Here is a 14,793-nt window from a genome sequence, read left to right as displayed (position 1 = left end):
CAACAACAAAAACATACTTATTTTGGAACTCTACTGTAGTCTTACAGACAAACCAAAAGTATGCATAGAGGCTTCAAAAAGTTCATGGAAAAATGAGATTATCTTTTAATTAATTTTCCCTTTTTTTTTTTTAAGGCCCCTTGTGTCGCTATCAGGAAATTGCCTTTGCAGCATTTGGTTTCAAGTAGAGATGAGTACATACCGTATTCTAGTATCTAACAACTCTTTAATCATTGCTACAACTTCATCATCTTCTTCAGATCCTAGAAACAATCATAAATAAAAATATCAACAGTAGAAATTTCATATTCATGGAAGTACAAGCATTAAAACAGGAAGATTTTCATTTTATGGCTCATTAAAAACTTGAAAACATAGACACATAACTTGGTATGGTGATATAATTGATTTGGGGAAGTAGAAAGATTATTTATTTGATTCTATGATTGAAAATTCAGAGCACTAACCAACTCAACATTTGGTAATAAAGGTGAGCATATGGAAACACCTTGGACTAATCATGTTAGTGTTTGAAAATTCTGGCCAGAGAGTTTTCAAACTTTTCTCTTCATTCTCAAGGATTGAAAAGTAGCAGAAAAAGCAGAGATCATCCCGAGTTTAACGAAAACTTTGAGGTAAAAAGGCACACCCAGTTTGCAAGCTAAATTACATCTCAATTTCTCAATTTAGCAGTTTTCAAAAAGACTAGGTATCATAAATGTTCTACAAATCTGCTGTGCATAAACTTTTTGGCCTTTTGTTTACCTTTATAAAGTTATTTAATAATCGCTATCTATCCTTAGGCTTTTTCTTTTTTTTTTTTGAGAAATTTGAAATTTACAATTTGAAAACGTGAAAATATGGAGAATTCAAATTGTATTCTAACAAACATTAGAATGCTGGCAATCTCCTAACAAGTATTAGATTATATTAATGTTGAGGATTTTTTAATAAAATAAATAAACCATAATAGATAAAGCTAAGATTCTCTTAAGTCAGCAAACTCAAGTTCTATTTCCACCATCTCTTTAATTTAATAGGCAACCGTTGGTGGTTCAAACCCACCAGCTGCTCCTTGGAAACTCAATAAAGGGTCACTATGAGTCAGAACCAACTCAATGCACTTGACTCAATGGCACTTAACAACAACAACATTGTTGGTTTCGTGTATATCCGTCGAATAAATGTTTACATTTACATGTATAAATTTATATAGATGAGATCATACACTAAACACAATTCTAGATCTTATTCTTTTCATATTTAATATATCGTGAAGGGCTTTTCACATCAGCATATAAGGTAGGCCTCAGTTTTTAAAATAAGTGCACAGTAATCTTTATATTAATTTGTCTTAGTCAATCTCTTGATTACTTCATCAGTGTTTCAGGTTTGTCACTATTTTGAACAATCTTTCAGCACACCTGCTTGTATGAATACATATCCATGTATTTTCACAAATACATCTATGAGGTAAATTCCTAGCAGGAAGATTTTGAGTCCAGAAGCTTATGTTAGTTGAAATTTTTATATATGCAGCCAATTACTTTTAGAAAGTTATATCGTTTATATACCCATCAACAATACATATAACTACTTGATGTATTATTAAACATTTATATAAATAGTCTAATAACGGTACCTACCCATCTACAATTTTCCTTTTCATTAGTACTTTGTATCTTTTAATGTTGCTAGTTCTAGATACAGCTCATTCCTTTTAATTGCTGTTACAGTTAAAAAATATTTTAATGAACATGCTTTGTACATGTTGCCTTGTCCACATTGGGAAAACTCTTTTAGGGTCTATATCTAGACCCGAAAACTAAAAATGATTTAGTGAAGCTAAATCATCTAAAGGTAAGTATGTGAGTGTGTATGTATATGTGCATATATACATATTCATAAGCATTCAGTTTTTATGGTCTTTACTTATTAAAATTCATCAACAATTAGAGTAAGTGAAAGAGCTCAACAAAATTGATGGATATAAAATCAATACATAACAAACAGTACCACTCCTATTACCCTCCCTCCCTCCAATTAGAAAACAGATTTTGAAAGTCAACTAGGAAACATGATGTCGTAGTTAACAGCTGCCCAGGGATGACATCGTACTCTACCATTAACCAGCTGCGTGACCTTGGGCAAGTTACTCACCCGCTCAGTCTGAGTTTTCTCACATGTGAAATGAGTAAAGTGCTTAGAACTGTGCCTGGAACATAGTAAACCATTGGTGGTGGTGGAGATTGTGTGCCGTGGAGTCGGTTCTGACTCATAACGACCCTGCATAGGGTTTCCAAGGCTGTAAAACTTTACGGGAGCAGAAAGCCTCATCTTTCTCCCACAAAACGGCTGTTAGTTTCTAACTGCTTATCATGAGGTTACCGGACTGACTCGTAATCACTATGCTACCAGAGCTCTTAGTAAACCTTTACTTGATTAATAAAGATGGCAACAAGTCCTATCTGGTATCTAGAATTAGAAATAACAAACATAAGCGAGACCTTACCAAGAAAAGAACACACTTGAAGTCCCAAAGAAATGGGAATATTTTTCAGATGAAAAGAATTAAGGTTGAAGAACTCTTCATTACCCAAAATTTAATTTATAAATACAATGCAGGTTCACTCAAAATCTCAACAGGGTTGTTCATAGAACTTTCCAAGATGATTATATAATTCACATGGGATAATAAAGGGACTAAAACCACCAATTTTTTTTTTTTTTAAAAACAAATTTGAGGAACTTTCCTTGACAGATATTACTATCGAATACTAATTATAATCCACCCTATCCACTCTGTCTCTGTCAAGTCACCCCGACTTAACAGCAAACCCAACACATGGCAACCCCATGTGTGTCCTAGGGGAACTGTGCTCCACAGGGTTTTAATGGCTGATTTTTCAGAATTAGATAGCTAGGCCTTCCTTCCAAAGTGCCTCTGGGCAGATTCGAACCACTGACATTTTGGTTGACAGTGGAGTGTGTTAAGCATTTACCACACAGGTATTCCAAGTGATGATTAGAGAGAAGTTATCTGCTATGCATTTACCTAACATATTATTTTGTATTGCTAAAATCGGTAAACAAAAAGACTTAAAACTTAATTTTTTAAAATGGGTAAAAGATATAAACAGGCAATTTAGTGACAAAGAAACTAACTGGCCAATAAAGATATGAAAATCTTCTCAGGCTCAGTTTTAATTAAGGGAATGCAAATAAAACATGATACCATTTCATACCTAACATATTGGCCCCAAAAAACCCCTAAAAACACAAAAAAGTAGAAGAAAATATTAAGTGATGATGGTAGTGGTGGTGGTTATGGGCTAGTGGATTCATTTCTGACTCATAGTGACCCTGACTAGAGTTTGCAATGCTGTAGATCTTTACGGGGACCGAAAGACTCATTTTTCTCCTGTGGAACCACTGGTAGTTTTCAAACTGTTACCGTGAGATTAGCAGCCTGACTCGGAATCACTATGCTACCAGAGCTCCTTAAGTGATGATGTTGTTGTTGTTGGTAAGTGCAGTCGAGTCAATTCCCACCCATAGCGACCCTGTATAGGGTTTCCAAGGAGCAGCTGGTGAGCTTGAACCACGCCAATCTTGCAGTTCAAACGGCTTTGCAGTCTGGTGCATTAACCCATAGCGCCACACCAGGACTCCTAATAAGGATATGAAAACATTGAAACCTTTATATACTACTATGTGTATGAGATGAGAACAATCACTTTGGGGTATCTACACCTCAGAGTCCTGGCATGGGGCTATAGGATAAGCACTGGACTGCAAGGTCGGTTTGAACTGCAAACTCACCATCTGCTTCTCAGAAACTCGATTGTTGTTGTTAAGTGCCGTCGAGTCAGTTCTGACCCACAGTGACACTGTATAGGGTTTTCGGGGAGGAGCTGGTGAGTTTGAATCGCTGACCTCACGGTTCAAACACTCCCTCCCATTGAGTGCTTATCTCACAGTGCCACACCAGAACTCCAGAAACCCTATACAGGGTCACTGAGTTGGAATCGACCCAACAGCACTTAAAAACCACATTAACAACACACGGCATCCAATAAACTGTAGACCTCTAAGACACAGCAATTTCACTTTTAAAAATGCACTCACAAGAAACGCTCCACAGGTGCCTATGAAGACTTGTACAAGTCACTACAGCAATATTTATAAGAGAAACCAGTACAAATCACTCAACTGGATATAAAGGAGCAAATTCATGAACTGTAACTTATTCATATATCAAAATGTTTTTGCTAAGTGTTGTCTAGTTGGTTCTGCCTCATAGCGACCCTGTTTAGGATACAGAGGAGCAGCTGGTGGGTTTGAACCGCTGACCTTGCAGTTAGCAGTCCAATACTTATTCACACCCGGACCCCGTATAATGGAATACTAGCCAGCATTTAAAAATGCATAAACACAGATTTACATTTTAAAAAAATGGATTTATTCAGAAACTAAATTGAAAAAGGTAAATTGTAGTACGGCACAAATTATTTAAATTTAAGAATAAAAACCAATTTCTAAATAATCCCTGGAGAGACTTACAAGTGTAATAAAAATAAGAAAGCAAGATTGTTCACAGAGCTGAAAGGTGGAGGAAAATGGTTTGGGAGCTGTTAGGCTTTAGCAGCCTCTTTCATTATTTTATTGAAAAAAGGTCCAAAGCAACTAAGGTAAAAGTTAACATTTGTTAAATCTGAGTGGAGGGCTAGCTGATTAGCATTATTAGTTTCTGCATGTTTTTAAAATTTTGACATATTAATTTAGTTTTGTATAATAGACTCTATACAAAAGTTTCAAAATGACACATAAAACTACTGTGCATGAGATTTTTGTTCCCTCTGGAATTTGTTGCAGAGCTAACTTAATTAAATGAATGAAAGTCTGTATTCCTATTACTTCTGAAACCAGAGTAAATGTGAATGAAGTTGAAAAGTCTAAACAAAGGGAGAAGAGTAAGTATTATTTCACATGACACATTACCTGCTTCTCCTGAAGCTGTCTCCTCAGTAACTAGCGGTAGGCCAGATGCAAAGAAGTCCATGATTGTTGCATAAATATCTGGTTTCAATAAATTCCAGTCTAACTCTTCACTTTCCTGTGAACATTTGAAGAAAACCATTACATTTCCACTCAAGGGAAAAGACAAAATACAGAACAGTACATGTATCTTTCAAAAACTTTTTTCTACCTGCATTCTACTGTGCATGATTACCTATTTCTAGAGAACACATGTAAATTCTGAGCTCAGTTCTTACAGAGTCTGACTCATAATCTTAGAACATTCCCCATTCATTCATTCATCAAACTTTTACTAAGTGTGCTATATGTGCCATGCATTGCAGGGATATTAAAATGCTTAAGATACTTTTTCATGACGTGATGAAAACTGATGATAAAGAGACTCATCTCTTGAAGAAGTAAGATAGAAGTGTACGATCAAATAAAAAGAATACCTACAACTATTCAAAAAACTCAACTTACATACACTAGTAAAGAGTACTAATGAAACGTAATGATACAATGATGTAAAATGAAAACGCATAACATGTCTTACCTAGGGCTCTACTACTGGAGGACGACTTGTGGATGGTCAGTATGAATGACATCCATGAGAAAGAGATCATAACTGTTTCATTGCTATACCTGGCCAGCAAGTTGACTCCATAATATGACAGAATTATAAATAAATAAATACTTAAATATTGGTTGGTGGTTGTGTGCCATTGAGTTGGTTCCCACTAATAGTGACCCTGTTTATAGAGTTTCCAAGGCTGTAAATCTTTACTGGAACTGCTGACCTTGTGGTTAGCAGCCCAGTTTATAATGCACTACACTACCAGGGCTCCTTAAATAGTACAGAACACATATACACAATGGAATACTATGCAATGTTAAAGAATAATGATGAATCTGTGAAATACCTTATAACATGGATGAACCTGGAAGGTATTATGCTGAGTAAAATTAGTCAATCACAAAAGGACAAATATTGTATGAAAGTACTATTGTAAAAAGTCAAGAAAAGGTTTTCACACTAAATTAAACATTCTTTGATGGTTAACAGTGCTGGAAAGGTTGTTGTTGTTAAGTGCCGTTGAGTAGGTTCCGACCCATAGCGACCCTGTACAGGGTTTCCGAGGGGGTAAATCTTTACAGGAGTAGAAAGCCTCATCGTTCTCCCAAGGAGCGGCTGGTAGTTTCGAACCACTGACCTTAAGGTTCGCAGCCCGATTCGGTGTAATTCAGTGGCTAGAGGGTTAACTTGGATGAGGAGAAAGGCAATATACAATTAAAAGGGAGGTTGGCAAAAGAAGTATGAAGCCATGGAAGACATAGGGAGGAGTGCAAGGGTTAAAAGCAAGAGCTGTAAAGCCTGTTATGTACAGTCCTGCAATCGTAGTGATCTAAGAGTAGATCCACAGCATGATCCTGAAATTCCTCTACCTTTTTAATCCACCTGCTGCTTAGAATGGAATCCATTCCATTCAAAGCATACTCACTTTCTATTCTAATTTGGAAGATGTGCCTCCTGTTTTGGAGCATTCGTATATAATTTAGCTTTCTTTGAGTTTTTAAATGCTTTTTTTTAATGCATCCTGTGCCATTAGTCATTTCCTAAAGTCTGTGCTACTACTATCTTATGGAAGCAGTAACTTTTTAAACATTTCTGAGGATTTTCAGATTTTTAAGTTCTTGCCTATTCTGTCAATCATTGATTTCCTTCAGAGCAAGTTTTCATTTAGACTTAGGGTTTTTTGGTCATATTGCAGGGTTTCTGAAAAGGATGCTTTTTAGTTGCGTATCTGAAAATAAGGCAATAGGAAAGCAGACTGGCATGTGTGAGCTTGGCTTGCTTGCATTGTTCTAGCGTGGGTGAACAGAGGGCTGGGAGTCAGCCATCCTGCTGGGGATCGCCAAATTCCACATAGTTAGCAGTGAAATTTGAAGTCCCGGTGTGGTGCTGTAGGATAAAGCGCTGGACTGCAAGGTCGGCTTGAACTGCAAGGTTGGTGGTTTAAACCCACTAGCTGCTCATGGGAAACCCTTTATATCAAGAGTGAGGACACTTTATTCTATCAAGGGCCATTTTGATATTTATAACATCATTTGCAGGCTGTGCAAAATTATCAATTTAAAAATTAGCCTGCTATATTTGGTCAAAAATTTAATTGTTGTTTTTTGTTGTTAAGTGCCATCAAGCCAATTCCGACCCATACCTGTACAGGGTTTCTGAGGAGTGACTAGTGAGCTTGAGCCACCGACCTTGCAGTTCAAATGACTTTGCAGTCCAGTGCATTAACCCATAGCACATTTAATTAGCTCACCCCATGGGTCAAGATCGACTTGACAACACTTAACAACAACAACAATGTGATAGATCGGGAGTCTTGGTGTGGTGCTGTGGGTTAATGCACCAGCTGATTCTACATTGAATGGCATAGCAAAGATGTTCAATTCCATTTGGTTACTTTTCACTTCCTTGTACCTTTCATTAACTGTCTCAGTTTCAAACATTCACCAGCATATTCAAGTGCTGTAGAAGCCTTTTGTCCTCCCAGGTTGGGGAAATGCACTGTGTTATTCCCTTAGTTACACTTTCCACAGCCTCATTATTGGAATCATTTGTTTCAAATGATTTCGCCTTTGAAAGCCGGGAGCTGAGAAGTTGATTGGGACCAGGCAGCTTGACCTTCAGCTCTGAGAGGTACTTGGTAATGTCCACCAAGAATGCTAGGTCACACAGCCACTTGCTATCACTCAGTTCCCTGACAGGTTTTCCCTTCATATCCATGAACTGCTTGACTTCATCCCACAGTTCGTAAAACTCATGAGCACGTTTCCGTGGCTCAGCCATCATACTTCACAGTGATAAACAAGATCACTATCTATACTCAGAGTCAAGATCATTCAGTAACTACTTACACTGGAGGCTTTTAAACCCTCTGCTTTTGACAAAGTTTATTCGTGACACTACTGTTCACAGCACATTTTTGAGCCACAACAACTGTGCACAGTGACTTTCTTGGCGCGTGATGCAGTGGCATATTATTAAATCACTTGGATCAAGACTGAGATGATTCAGCTCTTTCTTGACAAATGCAATTAAGGCATTTTGTGAACCAACCATGACTGGGGCTCCATCTGTATGTAGAAAAGTCACTTAACTTTTCAAATGTTAGCTCAAGTTTTTTCACTGATGAAACAAGTCTCTCAAGTCTTCACCTCTTGCACTGCCAGGCATAGCTTCCAGTGAAAGCAGTTCCTCTTATGTGTCACACTCTGCAGTCATCCCATGAATGAAAATGGCCAGTTGGGCAGTATTTGTTATCACAAACCAGAGAGAAAAACTGGAAACCTCCTGCAGAATCAATCCTTCAATGTTTTCTCAATATCTTGTGCTATGTCAGTAATCCCATCTGAGACGGTTCTCCAAGACAAACTAACACTCTGAAACAATTTTAATGTGTCTGGTGCTAACAATGTTAACAACAACACATCAGCCACCATGCACTCTTCCACAAACTCTCCATCTATGTGAGGTCTCAACTAATTTGCGATTAGCTCACTCACTACATAACTCATCTGAATAACATTATCTCAGTTACAACGAGACCCAGTGAAAGCGGCTTGTGGTGATTCCAAACTTACTGAAGAGCACTGATTTTATCCAGTTGCATTTGGCCTCCCAATGAATTGAGTTTAGCATGTTTTGAGCTGTAATAACGCTCCAGATTGGCTTTTTTCAATACTGCTAACGCACTGTCCTGGTGTGGCGCTGTGGGTTAATGCGCCAAACTGCAAAGCCATTTGAACTGCAAGGTCTGCGGTTCAAGCTCGCCAGCTGCTCCTTGGAAACCCTATACAGTGTCGCTATGGGTCAGATCAACTCAATGGCACTCGACAACAACAACAATGCATTGCCACAAACTAGGCACAAAGGTTTGCCTTTGACTTCAAGAAAAAAATAATCATAGGTCCATTTCTCTAAGAAAGATAAGACAGGGTGCCTCAACTTTTCTTTTCTTTGTGGTCACCATTTATAGGATGTCACACCACTTGTTTTAATAACTATCTGTTGTGTGTGTCGCCAGTGACACTATTATTTTGCTGTGATCACTGTTCTAATCCTGCATCTTGGATTTGGAACACATCCAACGTTCGTATCATCGACACTTGAGGATTTTCTGTGTACTGTAATTTCCTTAATCTTCATTTGAGATTCAGTTTTTGCGAGGATTGGTAAAAGTGGATGTGTGGCTGAAGGTTGTACTGCAGGACTAGAACCATTTTGGCAACTGTACACAAAGGAAGTCTTGGTGTGGTGCTGTAGGATAAGCACTTGATCACAAGCTGCATCTGAACTACAAGATTAGAGATTCAAACTCACCAGCCTCTCCTCGGAAACCCTGCATGGGGTCGCTGAGTCAGAATCAACTCAACAACATAGTAAAGGTAAGATAAATAAGCACTGCTGTGGGTAAAAAAGTAAAACCAGTGAGAGGCAACTGGGAATGGGAACTGGTTCTGGGGAACATTTAAACAAATTATTTGGAAGATCTTCAGCAAACAGTAAGCTCTACTTAGTAAGGAAATATCAGTAATAAAAAGAATATTCTGAATATGTCTGAATGACTGGTGGATTACAAGCTGGAATATTAACCGAAAGATCAGTATTTGAAATCTACCAGCCATTCCATGGGAGAAAGATGAGGCTTTCTGCTCCCATGAAGTTTTACAGCCTCAGAAACCCTAGACAGGATCACTAAGAGTCGGAACCAACTTCAGAGCATACAACCACCACCACCAAGCTTCAAAAACATATCCATTTAGAACAGAAATAGCAAAAGTGATACATAAGGAAGCTTCTGAGTTATCCATTACGAATCAAAATTGGCTGCTTTTGAGATAGCAAATAAATGAAATAGCACCTGATAAGGCAGGCTGCTGAAAGAAAATAAATCAAATCCACTTACCTATGAAATGTGCTGTGCTATGCTATAAAATGAGCACTGGACTGCTAACCTCGAGGTCAGCAGTTGAAACTCACTAACCACTCCTCTGAAACCCTATACAGGTTCACTATGAGTTGGAACTGACTCAATGACACTTAACAACCACCTACATAATATCAACATGTACCTTAACTTAGAGTATTATCTGTAGTTGAAGTCATTTCACTTAAGAAACACTAATGCAGCTGAAGACATTTAAAAACAGCTACCTAAAGAATGAAGGGAAAAGGGAAATAAAAGATGGGACTCACCAAAATCAATTCAAGGAAAAGAAAAAGCCAAAAGAAAATCTTGTATAGGTTTCATCTATAAAACTTTTATATAGGCTATCTCCAAAAGAACATTAAGAAATATAAACACATAATTTCCCATAATAAAATAAAATACCTAACTATAATTAAATTTGGTAATACAAGAGGACTTCAAAAGTTTGTGGAAAAATGGAATTGAAAGACAATGGAATCTTCTCACAAAGGTTTAACATTCCTCACATATCGAAAGCACATAGCAATGTATAGGACATATCAGAGACAGTAAACAAAGGCTTGTCTCCTTGGTCTTCTTAAAACTTATGAAAGAATAATCCTTTCAAATTGTTCGAGGGGAGTTGAATGACTACTCTGAGTTCCAGAAAGTCCTATGGAAGTTTAAGGAGCCCTAATGGCACACTGGTCAAGCGGTCCACTACTAACAAAAGTCAGCAGTTCAAACCCACCAGCTGCTCCACAGAAGACGCAGCAGTCTACTTCCATAAAGAGTTGCAGGCTTGGAAACCGTATAGGGCAGTACTACTCTGTCCTATACAGTTGAAAGTGAGTCAGAATCAACTTCACAGCAACATGTTTGATTTGGTTTATTTGCTGTTGTTAAGTGCTGTCAAGTTGGTTCCAATCTCTATAGGGTTTCCGAGGAGCGGCTGGGTGGGTGTGAACCATCAACAGTCCAGTATTTATTCTACAGACCACACTTACTATAAAAGTAGAAGTTCTGTGGCTACAAATCAGTTACCAGATTAAAAGGAGGTACGTAGTTCAAAGGAGCACTGGTGACGTAGTAAGGATGAGCCGGGCTGCTAACCACAGGGTTATTTCACCAGCCACTCTCCAGGAGAAAGATGAAGCTTTCTGCTCCCATAGAGATGTACAGCCTTAGAAACCCTATACAGGGTGGCTATGAGTTGGAACCAACTCCATGGCACACAACCACTTCACTACATTTACCTTGGGAGCTTGGTGGCTCTGTATGATAAACACTAGACTGTGAACCACAAGGTCAGTGGTTCCAGCCCACAAGCTGCTCTGCAAAAGAAAGACGAAACTTTCTGCTCCCATACAGATTTATGGTCTCAGAAACCCTATACAGGGTCACTATGAGTCGGAACTGACTCTATGGCACCTAGCAACAACAAGAAAAACATTTACCTTTGTGACAGTGATGAAATCAGGTCCAAGGAAGACACTTTTTACTCCTTCAATTCTGAATAACTGCCTATGAAAAAAAAAAGAAATAATAAAATGTTTTACTATGGAATAGTCAGAACGTAATACAAAAGTACAGAAAAAAATAAGAGAACTTCCATGTATCATGGCGATACATGTATTACCAGCTTCCACAATTGTCAACTCATAGCCAATCCTGTTTCATTTTTTACACTCCAATCCAGCAATGTCATTTTTAAGTATTTACCTGAGAAAAATGACATCATATGCTCCACAAAGAACTGTCCATGAGAACCATCAGTCCAATGGACTAGTGGACCATGCACACATCAGTCTCTATGACCCTGAATCCAGAAGAACTAGATGGTGCCTGGCTACCAATACCAACTGCTCTGAAAGGGATCCCATTAGAAGGTCTGGATAGAATGAGAGAAAAATGTGGAACAAAACTCAAAATCATAAAAAAGACCAGGCTTGCTGGATGACCCTTAGGTCACCCTACAGATGTGGAACTGAACTTACCCTCAGAGCTCAAATTTCAGACAAACAACAGACAGATCTCTAAGGCAAACAGGAATCCTGGTGTGGAGCTGTGGGTTAATGTGCTGGACTGCACAGTTGGTTTGGAGGCAAGGTTGGCAGTTCAAACTCACCAGCTATTCCTCGGAGAACCTACAGGTCAGAACCCAATGGGTCGCCATGACTCAGAACCGACTCAGTGACATTAAAATAATCAGCCATTTGAGAACCAAAAGGCAGCATTTACCCAAAGACAAAGTTCAGAAAGGTTAGGAAGGGAGGAGGGATGGATACAGGAAACACAGGGGAGAATGGGATCAATGATGTTACATTGTGGGGACTGCAATCAGTGAGATGAAATAAAAGGTATAGGAATTGTTAAAAGTAAAACTGATGATCTGCTCTGGAAACCTTCACTCAACTCATAATACAAAGTTAAAAACAACAAAAAAAGACTTGTACATGAATCTTTTATATTAGCTTTATTTATAATTACAAACAACAACAAAATCCAGGAAAAGTCCATCGTGTCTGATGATGAAATAAATACTGGAGTATGTTTAGACAAGGTTGAGCAGGCAGATCCCACTTTACTGTGCTTTACAGATAATTGATTTTTTTTTTACAAACTGAAGGGTTATGGCAACCCTGCCATTTAAGCAAATTATCAGTATCAATTTTCCAACAGCATCTGCTTATTACATGTTTCTGTGTCGCATTCTGGTAATTCTCACAATATGTCAAACCTTTGCATGATGATACCGCATACTTAATAGTTTACAGTATAGCACACAAATAACCCTTTTACGCAATTGGAAACCAAAATATCTATGTGGTTTGCTTTATTGCAATATTCACTTTATTGCAATGGTCTGGAAATGAAGCCACAATACAAGGGGACTTCAAAAAGTTCATGGAAAAATTCCCATTTTTTCATGAATTTTTTTGAAGCCCCTTCATAGCTTCAAGATTTGCTTGTACTACTCAGCAACCAAAAGAAAAAACAAGGATGACTATCAAAAGCATTATGCTAAGTGTAGATTAGCTCCAGGCTAAAAGAACAGAAGATGATTCTTGAAAGAAAGACCAGCAGGAAAAAACAATAATGGCAGTCTGATTGACTACTACAAGAACAAGCAAGTCATTTACCCTTGAGCCATCAAGGCAAGTGGTCAGGTCCCCTCACGGCAAACCCCATTCCAAGACTAAGACTCAAGGGGAATACATGAGCAGGCATGTGGTCTTGCTGCTGACCACGTTGGTCTAGTGATAAGGGGAAGTGAGAGAAAAACAGCAATGAAGTTGTGAGCTAAGTCCGACCACGTTCAATAGAGTCCATCAACCTGGGCTCAGACCTGGTTGGCCAGTAGTATAGCAAGACCTAGAGACTCCTGGGCTCAGGGACAGGGACATGGCCACAGAGGACTAGAGGGGAGAGTGAAGCATCTGGCTGATATCAAGTGAGGGAGATGCACAAGAACACCAATACTTGCAGATAGTACCCACTTGACCTGGCTTCAATAGCTGGATGACCAGAACTTGACTAGAGGAAGAAAGAAGAGGAAAAAAAGAGTAATCCGCTACAACTTGATGAACTTGACCTATGCTTGTGAATGTAGTAGCTCAAAGGAAGGAACAAATTATTACAGCAAGGATCATTCCCACTCCCTCAGTACACAGGATCAACAAGGATGGGCAACTTAAACATTGGCCACCCAAAATGAGGGGGCTACTAAGGCAAGAAGTGACTGGCTTATAAACTTTCAAAAGGGAACCTCGTTCCAGAGGGTGTGGGGGAAAGTAGAATCTCCAGAGCAGTTTCCGACTTGTCTGGAAAAGAGATGGGGATAAGACTCTTGTGGTTCTATAGTGAATGACTGCTACAGGTCTGACTGTGAGTGTTGGAAATGTAAATGTACATATTTTGTAACAAAAGGAGGGGAGTGGTTGATTTTGTAGTTCAGGAGCGAAGGTCCCTTGGAACGTCAAGGGAGAGGAGCGGAGTGTGGGACCCTACCCAGAGAAGCAGTGATGCTAGAGATGGAGGTAGAGACAATGACGTGGAGAGATGGAGCAGCTGGGGACTCTGGACTCTGGGAGGGTGAGGGTGTGTGTGTTGATGGCCAGGGGGCAGGCTTGCAGAGTGTACACTTTGGTTGTTTGATGATGCATTCAGGGAATTGTAATCATTGCAGTGAAGCAAAGTAGGATAGGATGAATGTAGGGCTGGTGTTGTCCCTTGTAGACTAGTAGATGATCACATAATTCACAATAATAATAATAAATAAAAAAGCATTATGCTAAGTGAAAGATGCCAGACCAAAAAACATTACATGGTTCCATTCATAAGACATCCTAGAAAAGGCAAAACTATATCTGCTAAATATAGAAAGCAGATCAGTAGTTACCACGACATGGGAGTGAAGCAAGACTCAATTTAAAGGAACATAAACGCTCTTCTGCAGTGATAAAAATGTATTCTATTTTCAATATGGTGGTGCTTAAACAACTATATATATTTGCCAGAATATATCGAATTAATACACTTAAAATTGGTGAATTTTCTTCTGGTACTGCAGGACCACCAGGAAAGTAAGGTAGGGACAGGCTCCGGTTAAAACAAGTGGGATCTCACAAAGGAAATGTTCATATACCAGTCCCACGGCTTTTAAACTACCATAAAGTCTCCTGAATTCACATTTTTGAGAAATCGCGCTACTAAGGATAAAGAAAGGCGCGTAGTATTTTGAGACTCTTGCCTACAGGGACCATGGGTCACTCCTGCGACTGCAGCGTTTAGA

General features: G+C 38.7%; 1 protein-coding gene across 2 annotated transcripts in view; it reads right to left on the bottom strand.

Annotated features, from left to right (window-relative positions):
• The window catches only part of NFU1 (NFU1 iron-sulfur cluster scaffold homolog (S. cerevisiae)), a 61,825-nt gene that overhangs the window by 19,155 nt on the left and 27,877 nt on the right, over positions 1-14,793 (bottom strand). For both annotated transcript variants that reach the window (XM_006862932.1, XM_006862933.1), the window contains 3 exons: positions 11,456-11,522; positions 5,002-5,116; positions 203-263 (listed from right to left, as the gene is read on the bottom strand). In XM_006862932.1, coding sequence (XP_006862994.1) covers positions 203-263; positions 5,002-5,116; positions 11,456-11,522 — 243 coding nt within the window. The remainder of the gene's footprint in view (positions 1-202; positions 264-5,001; positions 5,117-11,455; positions 11,523-14,793) is intronic.

Source organism: Chrysochloris asiatica, unplaced genomic scaffold (genome assembly GCF_000296735.1).
Source record: "Chrysochloris asiatica unplaced genomic scaffold, ChrAsi1.0 scaffold00052, whole genome shotgun sequence".
NCBI lineage: Eukaryota > Metazoa > Chordata > Mammalia > Afrosoricida > Chrysochloridae > Chrysochloris > Chrysochloris asiatica.
This window is presented reverse-complemented; position numbering and strand designations above follow the sequence as displayed.